This window comes from Carassius carassius, chromosome 16, assembly GCF_963082965.1.
Source record: "Carassius carassius chromosome 16, fCarCar2.1, whole genome shotgun sequence".
Classification (NCBI taxonomy): Eukaryota; Metazoa; Chordata; class Actinopteri; order Cypriniformes; family Cyprinidae; genus Carassius; species Carassius carassius.
In genome coordinates this window covers 14,257,229-14,272,454 of record NC_081770.1, presented here as the reverse complement: position 1 = coordinate 14,272,454, position 15,226 = coordinate 14,257,229, and the positions used below count along the sequence as shown (strand labels likewise).

Genomic DNA, 15,226 nt, shown 5'->3' with positions numbered 1-15,226 from the left:
AACAGAAATGTTCAAGATCTCCAAAGCAGGTTTAATTATACACTCCATACTTGTTTGGGTTTCCTTTTGCACAAATCATTGCTTCACTGCGGCGTGGGATGGAGGCGATCAGCCTGTGGCTCTGCTGAGACAATAAAGCCCAGGTTTCTTTGATAGTATCCTTCAGCTCCTCTATATTGTTTGTCAGATGTTACTTAGCATCAAAAACTAACTGAGACATATACACATCTACACATTCAGAATATAAAACTATAAATAAATAAACAGACATATAAGGTAAATGGGGCATGTAGGTAGTGCCAGGGATGGCTGGTGTTTTTGGGGTTGGGGGGAATTTGGACCCTGTTGCCCCGCAGCATCTTTCCCTAGCACTCCCAGCACTCGGATCAGAGGTAACCCCAATAATTATTAAATATTTATTAGTTTATAACTTAATATTATTATTATTACTTGCCCTCTTCAGTGTCCACCACCCTTTCCCAGTCTTAAATTTAATTATTATTATTATGGTTATTATTAATATTGTTGCTAATACATTTTTTTCTTGATTTTTAAAGTTATACTAATATCTGTTATTAAACTTTTAAGATTCTATTTCATTTGTATGCTTCCTCCTCCAACTGTAGACACAATGACACACGAACGCACACACACACACACATACACACACGCACGCACACACGCACACACACACACACACACACACACACACACACGCACACACACACGCACACACACCCACACACACACTTACACACACACACACACACACACACACACACACATACATGCATGCTCACAGACACATGAATGCACATACAGGAGCTAATCAGAATGGACTTGTAATGTTGGTTATCAGTATACAGTGTATATTTGTTTGTTAAAGTGAGTCTATATTTGGCATATGTTTATACTGTCATCTTTACTTAGCCTATGTTTTATACTTTTATGTTATATGTTTGGTCCATGGGATTCTGTATTTGGCACATGTTAACATTGTCACATTCCTTAATTGCATAATAATAATAATAATAATAATAAATTGCCCCGCCCCTAAGGGTTCAGCAACAATTAACTTTAGACTTTTAAATGTCTTCACAATAGCTATATGCACATCAGAAAAAAATATCTCTTTCAAAAACACAAACAGGATGAAGACTGTGACCTTTGTGCCACAGAAACATTTCTCATTCAGCTTTGCACCTTTAAACTACATCTACTTCCTGTCAATTTCCTCTCAGCAAGAAAAAAAAAAAACCTATCCGTTCTGATTTTACATATAACCTATTTTACTCCCTAACCTAACTGATCAAGTAATATTTTGATTATATGCATATTATAAATCACAGAGTCCATTTGTGTTTTTAATTTTTTTTTTGAACATGTATGGTAAACCTTGTGACAAAACGTGAAGCTCGTCTCATTTCATGTCTATACCCACTCGTTCACACAATCCTGAGATTTTCTGACACTTTGGGTTCTGGTTGGCCACTGTTTCCTGTACAACAAAGAGACAGAAATTTTTATAATGTTGAACATAACAGTAGCTCAGCTGAGGTTAATGTTCAAAGTCTTCCTGTCACTGTCAATCAAACCGTGTTTTACAAAACAACACTACACACATTCCCTGCACATCATGGGAACTCAAGATTTGTTCATCTCGTGTCGTGTCTCAGTTGACATTTTGTTCTTACTCTAGAACTCAAGGCCAAGTTCCCATGAGTAAGAACTACTTCAGATTAGCATCACAGGAGAGTTCATCTGCAGCTCTTCACCCTCATAGTGTTCCCACAGCATAACCCACCTGTACCACATGTGAACAATGACCACAGTGCCTCTCATTGTGACTCATTTTGAACAGAGCAGTGTGTCACAGCACATAATGCATCTCTTGATGCTTTGCACAAACACAAACAGTTTTGGCTACTGACTAATGAAAATAAAGCAATATAGAAATGTTATAAAACATTTATAATATATATACTGTATATATATATATTTTTTTTTTTTTTGTGATTCCTAGAAACGTTTTTTTAGTGCTGTGAACATGCAACCATTGAGTCCTCTAGATACTAATAGCAATATTTTGCAGGTTTATGCCAATTAATTTAATATCTGCTGTTTGTATTTACAGTATTTATTTGCGCATATAAACATGCACTAGATCGGGGACTATTAACTCTGGCCATCGAAGTCCATTATCCTGACAGGGGCGTAATTTATGTTTTATTCGGACCCAGAATAAGGCGAGATGAACATCACGGAGCGCTCAACACTTCTGCAGTGTGTGTTTCATTCATCCTCGAAGCCGGAGGCGCTCTCGCGCAGAAACTCGAACCAGGAAATGGACAAAAGATATTGCTGCATGAAAAACAGTTGTTTTCACAGAAAACAGAAACGTTTGCGAACATGAACACATAAAAAAATACGACTGTATAAATATTTGGTTTATTTGTGTTTTTCAAGTCATCTCCGGGTAATAAATAAAGTATATGCAGTTCTAATTCGCATAGCATTTATTACAGTATAGAAACTATTCTGCCTTATTATGTGATAAAAAAAGTGTTTGTAGTATATAAACATTAACAAGTCATCATTATTGATTATTGTCCAGCAGTTATATGATTTCTAAGCCAAATAAAAGTTATAAATTAGAGAAGAGGTATAGTAAAACTGTTCTTGTTTTCTTTTTACCAAGCATGTATCTTTTTGATCCAAAGTAAAGCAAAATTTGTACAATTATGAAATATTTCTAGTATTTAAAATAACTGTTTTATATTTGAATATATTTTGATTTCAAAGCTACATTTTTAGCATCATTACTCCAGTCACAGGATCCTTCAGAAATCATTCTGATATTCTGATTTGCTGCTCAAAAAACATTATTATGATGATATTGAAAACTTTTGAAATCTGAGTAGATTTTTTTTCATGTTTCTTTGATCAATAGACAGTTCAGAAAAACAGCATTTATCTGAAATATAAATCTTTTGTAACATTCTAAATGTCTTTATCATCACTTTTATTTGAATTATATCACAATTCAAACCAGCCTTGTGAAATAAAAGTATTAATTTCTATAATTTATTTTCAGAAAAATATGATATGATGATAGAATATCAGCATATTAGAATGATTTCTGAAGGATGTGACACTGAAGAGCAGAAGAGACTTCTTTATAAAATATTAAGAGTCTTACTGCTCAAAAACTGTTGACTGGTATACAGATTACATAAGTGTTATGCTGTAATATATATATATATATATATATATATATATATATATATATATATATATATATATATATATATAGTTTCTGTCCCCCTCACTTCTGATATGATGGCTACGCCCCTGCCTGCGTTCAGCTCCAACCTCGCTCAAACTCACCTGCCTTCTAGTAATCCCAAATACATTGATTCGCTTGTTCTGGTAGCTATAATTGATTAGGTTTAGAGCTAACATTGCATGAAAGGGGACCTAGAAGGCCAGAGCTGAGAGCACATGCATTAGATTTTAAATGTGGTCTATATCTCCCTCAGGTGGAGAGCAATAAGAATAGCACGTGCTGTTCAGGGAATACTCGGAAGAGATGATTTGTTGAATAAAGTTGTTATTTTTGTTTTCCTTTGCGTACGAAAAGTATTCTCGTAGCTTTGTTAAATTACGGTTGAACACCGGTATCAACATGGACTATTTTATCGACCTTCTTGCTAAGTTTCAGGACCTTGATCGTGGTAATTACATTGTTGTCTATATGGAAGGGTCAGAGAGATCTCCGAATTCATCAAAAATATCTTAATATCTATATAACACGATATTGGAAGAGAAAAATCGTTTATTTTGATTCAGATGTATGAATCACGTGGTTTTCAGACCAGACGAACGCACAACGCAGCGGTGAACGAGGCTTCGGCGTCACAGATCACGTGCTTCAGGCAAAACGAATCAAGCTCCGATACAGCGTTTTATTATGAAGCTTCGGGGATTTGTGTTGAACGTAACATCACTCTACAGCGCTATATGTGCACCTTTTCTAGCCGTTTGCTGACGGAAATAGACATTTAGCAGGCTACAATGTGTAATTCAATTTTAATACCGATGTATTAGCCTAATTTATTTATGTTAAATTTTTCCTACCACAGAAGAATAACCCCTCTTGTGAAGCTTCACCTAAAAACAATTCATTAATAAATGCTGGAAAAATCACGTCAGCCTAAAAGTGAAGAAGGCAGAGCTAAAGAAAGAAGAGAGAACATGAATGAACCCTGTCGAATAAAACAAGAAGATACTGAAGAACAAAGAGGTTGGTGTTTATTTCTTGGTTCTTCATTAAAACAGATCATCAGATTTAGTGGTTGTATAGGTACAAAAGGTGTAAGAGCTGCGAAATAAATGTTAAAGGAGAAAATTATTTTCAGGACACTTTCCAAGAAATTAGTATATAATGATGGCTTCTTTTCTTTAGTTGTTAACAAATGGTTAGTGAAATAAGATTTGGGAATCTTTATATTGATTATCAACATCAGGAAGCTGGACTAGATATTACACACATTTTGCAATCATATTACTAAATATTAGATAGTTTTGAATCTTGATTTATTAAATGTTATTGCTGAAACATATTTAATAATTATTACTACAAAACCCTCTGATTGGTCCCTGAAATGTTTAAAAAATATATAATTGGAATATCAGTGTACAGAATAATGCATCAAAATGATGATTTCTGCTGTCATATCAGTGTTCACGCATGTGTTTTTTCCTTCAAATTGATCTTTTATGTTTTTCTCTTATATTTTACAATCTCTTACATTTTAGACCTGAAGGGAGAAATCAAGGACAGTGAAGAAATCGCTGAAGCGGAGGAGAAACACAAAATCAAATCCGTAATAAAGTCTTCGGGCCACTCACCGGAAAGAAAAGCCCAAAAAACGTTCACCTGCTCTCAGTGTGGAAAGCGTTTCTTATACAAACAGAGTCTGAAACATCACATGAGAATCCACACGGGAGAGAAGCCGTACACATGTGATCAATGCGGGAAGTGTTTCGCACAGAGAGGAGGTTTTAAATATCACATGAAAATCCACACTGGAGAGAAACCTTACACGTGTGATCAGTGCGGGAAGTGTTTCACACATGCCGACAGTTTTAAATTACACCTGCGTTCCCATTCTGGGGAGAGGCCTTATTACTGTGATCAGTGTGGTAAAACGTTTATTAGGGTAGCATCCCTGAAGAGGCACCTGAAAGTTCATACAAAGGAGAAGCCTTATGTGTGTTCTCTGTGTGGAAAGAGTTTTAGTCAGATGGGTGCTTTAAATACACACCAGATAAGGCACAGCGGTGTGAAGAATCATATGTGCTTTGATTGTGGGAAATCCTTCGTTAGAGATGCTGAACTGAAACAGCACCAGAAAACTCACACTGGAGAAAAACCTTACAAGTGTTCACACTGTGACAAGACATTCAGTCAAATGGGACATCGGAAAATACACGAGAGGATCCACACTGGAGAGAAACCTTTCTCATGTGAGCAGTGCGGGAAGAGCTTTACACATCCAAACACTCTTAGATTACATCTCCTTTCTCATTCTGGAGAAAGACGGTATAACTGCGATCAGTGCGATAAAACGTTTGTTAAGGCAGTATGCCTGAAGGCCCACAGGAAAGTTCATTTAAAGGAGAAACCTTACAAGTGTTCTCTGTGTCTTAGGGGTTTTACTCAGCTGGGTGCTTTAAAATTACACCAGAAAAGACACAGCGGCGTGAAAGATTATGTGTGCTTTGAATGCGGGAAGACCTATATCACAAAAGCTGAATTGAAACTGCACCAAAGGACTCACACTGGAGAAAAACCTTACACTTGTTCACTCTGTGACAGGAGATTCAGTTGGTTAGCATCTCTGAAAATACATGAGAGGAGCCACACTGGAGAGAAGCCGTATCACTGCTCTTCGTGTGGGAAGAGCTTTAGTAAATTAGCTTCTCTACACAGTCATTCCAGAGGAAAATGTCCAATGGAAGAAAGGCTTCCTTCCATATCAGTCTTTCCCAACCAGTTGCAATGAGTGTCTGGACAAAGAACCACAAAAGTTTTTCCAGTGAAAAAGTGTAAGATTCTGATCAACAAAATGAGGCTATCGCATATTTAAGTGAGTCATGTGTCTGATATATATAAATTATATAATTGTAAATATTAGAGGACCTTGTTCTTCATCCTTCTTGTGCTTATGTGCTTATATCATCTCGTTCTTTTAACTCAAGTCTATTTACCAAATGCAGGTGCAAGATACTGTGTTTCTACCATATAATGCAATATGATGGCAGGAGAATGGACACAGTTCTGATGTCTTGCTGTAACTGTAGCCTACACATACATCTACAAACATAAGATTAATAAAGCAGTTTATGTTTAAACTTAATATATTGCTCTGTTTTTAACAGGTGGCTTATGTATAAACAGAATTATTAATTTAATTTTAATAAACTAATTTAACCAACTCGAATAAATTATATTTAAACATATATTCTGATTCTGTTTTTTATACTGCTGTGCCCATATATTTACTTATATTACACTGTCAGCTGATCTGAAAATGGGTGTCATTTAATAACTTATGCAATTAGTTTTATTTGTTGCTTACACATATGTACATTTATTTCTAAATGTATTTATTATTCCTTTTAACCTTGCATATAGTTGAATTATCCACCCAGCAATTAACCAATAAATGCTAGAACATTCACATCAGTCTGCAAGTGAAGAAGACATAATTTATAGAACGATGAGTAATCGAGAACCTTACAGAATGAAATGTAAAGATTCAGAAGAACAGAGAGGTTAGTGTTTATTCATGATTCTTCATTAATGATGCCTAAGACTTAATTCAAGCTGTTTCCATTTAAACCAATATACATTACTTTGAATAAAAGAACAGACAAAATATCACTTGGAAAGCTGCATGGACATACAGTTAATTTATATATATATATATATATAATTATATTATTGCCTAGCAGTTGTCTACTTTCTGCTGTTACAGCATATTAAACCTTTCTTACTTTTGTCTTGGAAGATAATGGGGAGAGGGAAGAACTGAAGGAGAAACATCATCATTTCAAAACTGGAGAAAAATATAAGTCCTTCACAGACTAAAAGTAAATTTGTATTAAAAAAGAGACAAAGTATCTTTCACCTGCCCTCAACTTGGAAAGACTTTCACATTAAAAAAGAAAGCCTTAGGTTTCAAATGAAAATCCACACTGGAGAAAAGCTATGCACATGTGACCAGTGCGCAAACGTTTCACAAAAAATAAATAAAAGGATCCCTTTAAAGGGAAAATTCTGTCTTCATTCACTCACCCTCATGTCGTTCCAAATCTGTATGAGTTGTTTTTCTTATGTTGAACATAAAATAAGATATTTTAAAGATTGCTAGTAATCAAACAGTTGGTGGTTTCCATTTACTTCCATGGTAGGAAAATAAATACTATGTAAGTGTATAGGAACCACAAACTTGATTTTTGGGTGAACTATCCCTTTAAAGGTCACATGAAAACCACACACATGTGATCAATCTCTAAGTGAACACATGACCATCCACACTAGAGTGAAGCCATTTGCATGTGATCAGTGTAGTTTCAGAAAGTCATGCACTTTTAAAGTACATCTGCGTCATCATTCTGGAGAAAGACCAGTTAAAGGGTTAGTTCACCGAAAAATTAAAATTATGTCATTAATAACTCACCCTCATGTCGTTCCAAACCCGTAAGACCTCCGTTTATCTTTGGAACACAGTTTAAGATATTTTAGATTTAGTCCGAGAGCTCTCAGTCCCTCCATTGAAGCTGTGTGTACAGTATAATGTCCATGTCCAGAAAGGTAAGAAGAACATCATCAAAGTAGTCCATGTGACATCAGAGGGTCAGTTAAAAATTTTTGAAGCATCGAAAATACATTTTGGTCCAAAAATAGCAAAAACTACGACTTTATTCAGCATTGTCTTCTCTTCCGGGTCTGTTGTAGTGATATCCGGTTCACAAACGAATCATTCGATGTAACTGGATCTTCTTGAACCAGTTCACCAAATCGAACTGAATCGTTTTAAACGGTTCGCGTCTCCAATACGCATTAATCCACAAATGACTTAAGCTGTTAACTTTTTTAATGTGGCTGACACTCCCTCTGAGTTCAAACAAACCAATATCCCGGAGTAATTCATGTACTCAAACAGTACACTGACTGAACCGCTGTGAAGAGAGAACTGAAGATGAACACCGTGCCGAGCCAGATAACGAACAAAAGACTGACTCGTTCTCGAGTCAAGAACCGGTTGCATCGGTTTTCGGATCACCAGCACTTCTTTCGGACAGTTCGATTCAATAAACCAGTTGAAGAAAATGGTTCACCGGATTGTTTGCGCTCGATGTAATGGGACTGAATCACACATGCGCAGTATCATCAGCTCCAGCAGAAATGGTTCTTGACTTCACCTTGAGGAAGAGTTATGTGTTGGCATGTAATCCCTTTCTTTCTTTCAAGTAGTTTCTTTGATTGATTGAAATCATTAGTTTATGAGTCTTAACTGTACTTCCTCTTCAAAATGTATCACTCTTGTTTCATTTACTCTCTTTTATAAAGGAAAGTAGAGCATTTTATACATGTATTCATAATAAAACTTCTAAAAAGATGTGTGTAACTTATTGGTTTTGATGTACTATTGATGAACTGTTGGTGTTTTATTCATCTGAAGCACACTCCATACCAATCGGTGGCGGTAATGCACCAATTCGACGTAGCGTTTCTGAATTCTTAAGGGTCGTTTCTGTTTTGCTTTCATCGGGTAAGCGCTGTTTGTGCGTCTGTTCTGGCGACTTTATTTTAAAACTTTATCTTTTTTATTTTATTTATTTTTTTTGTCTAAATCTGGACGAGTGCGGATCTCTTTCATCTTTGTAAAACGTTATTTTCAAGTAAACATGACATGACATGCTACATGGCTGTGCTCTCGTGACATTCACACACACACACACACACACACGTTTGTTTTTGTGAAAAGTAGGGACATCCCATAGGCGTAATGGTTTTTATACTGTACAAACTGTATATTCTATGGCCCTACACCAACCCTACACCTAACCCTCACAGGAAACTTTGTGCATTTTTACTTTCTCAAAAAACTAATTCTGTATGGTTTATACGCGTTTTGAAAAATGGGGATATGAGTTATGTCCTCATAAGTCACCCTCTCCTTGTAATACCTGTGTCATACCCATGTCATTATACATATAGTTGTATATAGTTGTGTCCTGATATGTCACAAACATGAGAGCACACACACAAACACACAAACACACACACACACACACACATATATATATATACTAGGTGTCACCAGAGCACAGTGATATAAGCACTTCGAAGCAAACCTTCCTACTAGCCACATTTTCAATGATACAGAATTTCAGTAAACTTCGTATCTGTCAATAATTTTATACACACAGTGTTTAGAGTTCTGAATGATGGAGTGTTTTTTGCTTTGACGGTTACTGGTATTTAACCCCTTTGTGTTGTGGCAACAATGTTTTGCAAGTCATCTCTGTAAATGTGTTTACTCTGCTGAATCTCGACATGTTCCCGCCTAAAGTCCCTGCCCAAAGAAAACAATTGAAAACCTAAATGTGTGGAAACATGTCCTGTCAAGACAGAAAAACAGGAACTTCTAGAGGGATATATTAAAACAAGCAGCAGGTTTAAATGTGTTAATGAACATTAAATGTGATGCAAGAATTCAATTTAATTATTTTTGTGGATTGTAATGCTAAAAGCTTTCAGATTTGCTTTATATTCTAGAATATATTCAGGAAAGTGATCATATATTAAGAAACACTTAAATACTTAAAATTGCATAAAACACAACAAAGTTTGAATTTCATTCAGAGCAATGTTTATGAAATAATGCTAAAAAATAAAATACACATACACTGTAACTTTAAGGCAGCTGTAGAGCATGAACTAAGAGATCATGTCAAAACAAGTTAACTCTGCTGTTTAGGCATTTCTTGTGCATTATGAAGCTATACTGAATCCACTCGTTCTCAGACCTTTTAAAATCGATTTTTTTTAGGAGCTGCCAGAGTCTCAAAGTGACAAATGGAAATCCCTAAAATACATGACTCCTTGTACAGTTATCTGTCAGAGATGGTGTTTGAAAACTCAACTGAAAGTCAGATATTTTTTTTAATGTTTGATGGATAACAATGAAATGGCAGTGTTGAAATAAATAACTAAAAAATAATACATTTGTATTTTACCTCAGTGATTCTCAACTGGTTTCATTTGATGACCCAAGTTTTACATCAGACATTTGACCAAAATTGCTAATAATACTAAAGTGAGAGTAAGTCAGCCCAAATGCTGAAATGGATTAATATTACGATGAGCAATTATTATTATCAATTATTAACATGAAATGGGCCGAATATGATCACTATTTTAGTTTCTAAATCCTTCCATTTTCCAAATCACTTGATTTAATTAAATGATTTCACTTTTACATGCTGCATTTCAATATCTGCTGCATGCAACATTGCATCCATCACATATATCCTTAAATACTGGGCTCATGAACCGGCAGTTTCAGTTGAGAAACACTGCTCTGTATGGCAGTTAGATTTTTTTCTTTTTTAAGACAAAACATCACAAATATTTCGCTCTTTAGGTGCTGCAACACTTGTGTACACTATGTCGTCTTCTCCATCAGGTGTCTGTGGGAAAATAATCACAAAGACAAAATCAGGAATCATGTTGATGCCACAATCACAAAACTGAAGAAAGCAAATCTCTTTGAGAATAACAAAATACAGACAGAAAATTCATCATATTATTAAACTGATCAACAGAGTTGAAAGTAAGACGCTTAGCTCTCAAACTGCTGCTTTGTATGAAATTCCAAAATTTCAAGAACAGCGAAAACTGCTCTAGAAAACCAAACAAGACGTTCCTTCATCCGTTCAACTCGTATCAATGCTGCTGTTGGTTACAGAGTCTGTGAATACATTTTAAAGCCTTCTTTTGTGGGACAGAATTGCAGAACTTCACGGCTTAATTTCAATAAAAGGTCGTTTTATACAGGAGAGGAAGTTCTGAAAGGGGCATTATACCTAATAATGCTATTTCCTATAAAGAGTACAGAACTGAAATAAAAAATCTGTGAAGAAAATAATTAACACATCCAAACCGACAAAGCCAGACTGAAAAAAATACTGAAACAAACTGTAAAAGGAAGCAGTATCTCACAATCACAGACAGAGCAGTTTGTGATAAAACAAGTCTTCATGCGACTAGTCAATCTGCAACAAATATGGCATGATCTGCACACACATGCATGAATGATCATGGTAAATGGTAAATGGACTGCATTTATATAGCGCTTTCAACAGACCACATGGCCATCCAAAGCGCTTTACAAGTTGCCTCACATTCACCCATTTACTCACTCATTCACACACCGATCATGCAAATATATGCACAAGAATAGTAAAGCAGCAACAAGACAACAGCAAGAAGTCTATTGATGTCTATTTCAAAGGGAGTAAAACAGTGTCACTATAGGATAGAATATGAATATAAATAAAGCTTGATCTTCTATCTATTTTAGAGATCTATAAATCTTCATAAGGGAGTAAATATGAACAGCGAAGGAAAACTAAAATGACTACATTGTTGAAAAGTCTCCATGATTTGTTAATGTTTGACAAGTTCAAACAGCAGGTGTTTGATGTAACATTACACGGTAACCTACAGGACAAGATAAGAAAAGATAAAGATTCATCATTATTTGTGAATCACAGGTAGAACAGGTTTACTGTCAACTGACAAACTGAAGCCTTTTCAGTCTGTTGCTACTAAAATCCACTGAATTTATTTGTCATACTAATCCATATTTGTAAAGATTTGCACACTGTTAGTAATGAGTGTAGCTTAAATCCCTGTTCATTAGAAAGGGTTGTCCATCATGAAGTGCCTGATGCATGGTGCATGTGAAACATAACATATCACTTAAATGAATCACTAGCTTTAAAACCAAATTCATCTATAATTCAGCTTAAAATAAAAAAATTCTGTTACAGTAAGAAATAAGCAAGCACAGACCGGTATTGAGAATTTTTTTCTTTGAGCATTAATAATCCATCAGTTCTCTAATGCTAAGCTTTCCACAGGCAGACAGCGAGACACAATGCACACAGCAAATCAGCATCTTACCGTATGATGTAAAGGATGTGCAACGAATGTTGCTGTAGCATAATGTATGTCTTCATTTTCAACTGTTTTAATAATAACCACAGTTCAACTATAAAACATTGACATATGATAAACACTTTTCCAACACAAAGATGAATACATGCAGTCGCAGTAATACTTGCCAGGTTGTGCTGTTTGTTTACGGGTCTTGATGTACCTAAACAGAATCACGCCCAAAACTGCAATTATGGCCACCAGCAACAATACACCAACTATCAGTGGTATGAAATAGGAACGGAGAGATTCTGTAATAAAAAAGAGAAAACAATATTTAGTATAAAGCAGATCTGTAAAACATTTGTCAAATAGTGTTTAAAGTTAAAATTCACAACTTAAGAAACTCTTAATACTGTTTTTATTTTTTTTGCATTGGTTCTTATTCATAACAACAAAGAATAAAATTTTTTTTTTATTATATTGTGAGTATTAATCTAGTAATGATTATTAAGAAAAAATATGGGGGGAAGAATAAAGGTTGCTAGACTAATTTGTTTTGGAACCTTCAGAAATCTTCAAAACATCAATTATAATTATATTGATCATAATGGGAATTTAAAATGTAAATTTTTTATTTTGACTCATTAAGCCAGCACAGGTCACATATTTATATCAGTACAGATGAGGAGATTAATCACAGCTGACTCACCTGGACACGTGTGACAGAGTTGAGTGACGTCCAGATGTGTGGTCTGGTTTGTGATGGGATTGTTGATCACACAGCTGTAGATGTTGTTCTCCTGATATTCCACCTCCAGAGGTAGAGAGAGACTGATGCTGAGATCAGACACACTGATGCTGGACAATAAACTGTTTCCTTTGTACCAGGAGAGAGTCACAGCACTCACATTCACAGCTGAACACAGCAGTGAACAATTAGACACTGATGAACCTGATGATGATGATGATCTTTCAAATGATGAAGAACAGTTTGAAGAGTTACTGGTGATGACAGGAGAGGTAAGAGGAGCTGGAAAACAATATAGAAAGAACAAGTAAAATTAAGTGTTATCTCAACAACTCACAAAAAATAACATGATGCAGTTGTTTTCTTACAAGTCTAATCAAAATGAAACCAAAATTTTAAATGCAAGGCTGAAAAATAAATTACTGCTTGTACAGTATCTAATCTGAGACATTGATTGATCATTTAAGCAGCTGAATTATTATCTCAACATTTGGTTTGTCATTTCATAGTTTCTGGGATTTGAATTAACATTTGGAAACTTTTATACAACATATAGAGTTCAGAAATAAAAATGAATGAACAATTCTAGCATTAGTGAGAGTTTACTCACCATACACAGTAACAGTGAATCTCTTCAGTGAGGTTTCTCCACTGATGACGGTCAGTTTATAAAGTCCAGTGTGTTCAGATCTGATGTTTCTGATGGTCAGAGATCCAGTTTGATTGTCCATCTGGAGTCTTTCTCTGAATATTCCATCATCACTGACGAAAATAAAGTTTATTTGGTCTCTTTTAATGATTTCAGCTATTCGAGTGTTTTGAGGTCCAAACGTCCACAGAATCTGATCATCTCTCTGTACTTTAACATCAGTGTTTAGAGAGACAGAATCTCCCTCCAGCACTGACACTGACTTCACTTCATCTGTCACAGCGACAAACACACCTAAAACAAAGGAAAATATTAGTCATAAACAAACAAGGATAAAATGAGGGTTTTAAACTAATATAAAAATTAGAATATAACGGTACACACACACACACACACACATAAAAGACTATTTGCATAGCCATACTGTATTTACACTACATATTTGCGGGCTTTTCCAGTCAAGACCACCCAACATGAAATGCAATCCGGCTTACCATTTGTGATAAGAATCCCTAAACAGAAGAAAGCAGCATCTGAACGCATATTATTCAAATAATGTCCGAAAGATTTTTGATAATTAAAGTCCTCATAGCGCAGTGGAAACCGTGCGTTAAAAACGACAGCTGCACTGCTAAAAAAGAGGAAGAAATGGAGGGAGGGCGTATGTGGCTTTATGACGCTATGACGCTTAAAAAGAGTATTATTTAAATCTTTCGTGAATTCGTTAAGATATTTGTTCTTAATTTAGAACTACTTCACCATATACTGATTTTGATTACGTGTATTAACTGAGAGAGTATCTTCATTATATTCAGTCTTTGTAGATATCACTAACGGTCTATTATAATCATAAATTATCCCTATAATACATTGTTAATCTAAATTCTGAGTTTACTGGAGAAAACATTCTTCACACATTCAATGGACAAATACAGGGAAACAGGATAATAAACCAAATAAATTTATTTGTGATTTTGAATGAATAACAAACCATATATGAACTTCCTTTGGTTATGACTCCACCCCCTGAGGGGGTGTTAGGGGCTTGGGATCTTGAACCCCCTTTTTTTTTTTTTTTTTTTTTAGAAACAAGATAAAAAATATGGCAGATATGAATTTTATTTGCATCAAAAGTAGAAATTAACTGTACTGTAAATAAAATTAATTTATTATCCTCAATGCCTTCCTGAGTTCACACTCTCTAGAGATTTTTTGACACTTTGGGTTCTGGTTGGCCACTATTTCCTGTAGAGCAATTTATACAAATGCAGAAACATGTCAAATCTGTGTTTATCAAATGTAGTGGTGATGTGTGAATATCATTCATAGGTTACAATTTGCAACAATAAATATTTCAGACAGTATATGCTATGCTGCTGACACGTGATCTAACTATGTTTAATACCATAATTGTTTGGAGATCTGAGTGTGTAATGAATCTTTAACATCATCCATCCATTTTGGATGAAGCATGAAGATACTGATACAACTGACCTAAAAATCTTCAATTACCATACCAGTTGGTTAACACTTTTTATACTTTCATCCAAAGAGACTTACAAGTGACGAACATCATAAGCATTTGGTT

At 35.1% G+C, this 15,226-nt stretch overlaps 2 protein-coding genes and 1 pseudogene across 2 annotated transcripts in view; 1 reads left to right on the top strand and 2 right to left on the bottom strand.

Moving 5' to 3' along the window:
- Nucleotides 1-14,286, bottom strand: part of LOC132159629 (SLAM family member 9-like) — a 17,016-nt pseudogene extending 2,730 nt beyond the window's left edge.
- On the top strand, nucleotides 4,080-6,422 carry LOC132159613 (gastrula zinc finger protein XlCGF57.1-like). The gene is made up of 2 exons (XM_059569173.1): nucleotides 4,080-4,303; nucleotides 4,819-6,422. The coding sequence occupies exons 1-2, from the start codon at nucleotides 4,192-4,194 to the stop codon at nucleotides 6,066-6,068; spliced, it is 1,362 nt and encodes a 453-aa protein (XP_059425156.1). The 5' UTR covers nucleotides 4,080-4,191; the 3' UTR covers nucleotides 6,069-6,422.
- Nucleotides 11,525-15,226, bottom strand: part of LOC132159624 (hepatic and glial cell adhesion molecule-like) — a 56,829-nt gene continuing 53,127 nt past the window's right edge. Inside the window, exon 4 of the mRNA XM_059569197.1 lies at nucleotides 11,525-12,549. Within this exon, the coding sequence (XP_059425180.1) occupies nucleotides 12,350-12,549 (200 nt within the window). The 3' untranslated portion in view covers nucleotides 11,525-12,349. The remainder of the gene's footprint in view (nucleotides 12,550-15,226) is intronic.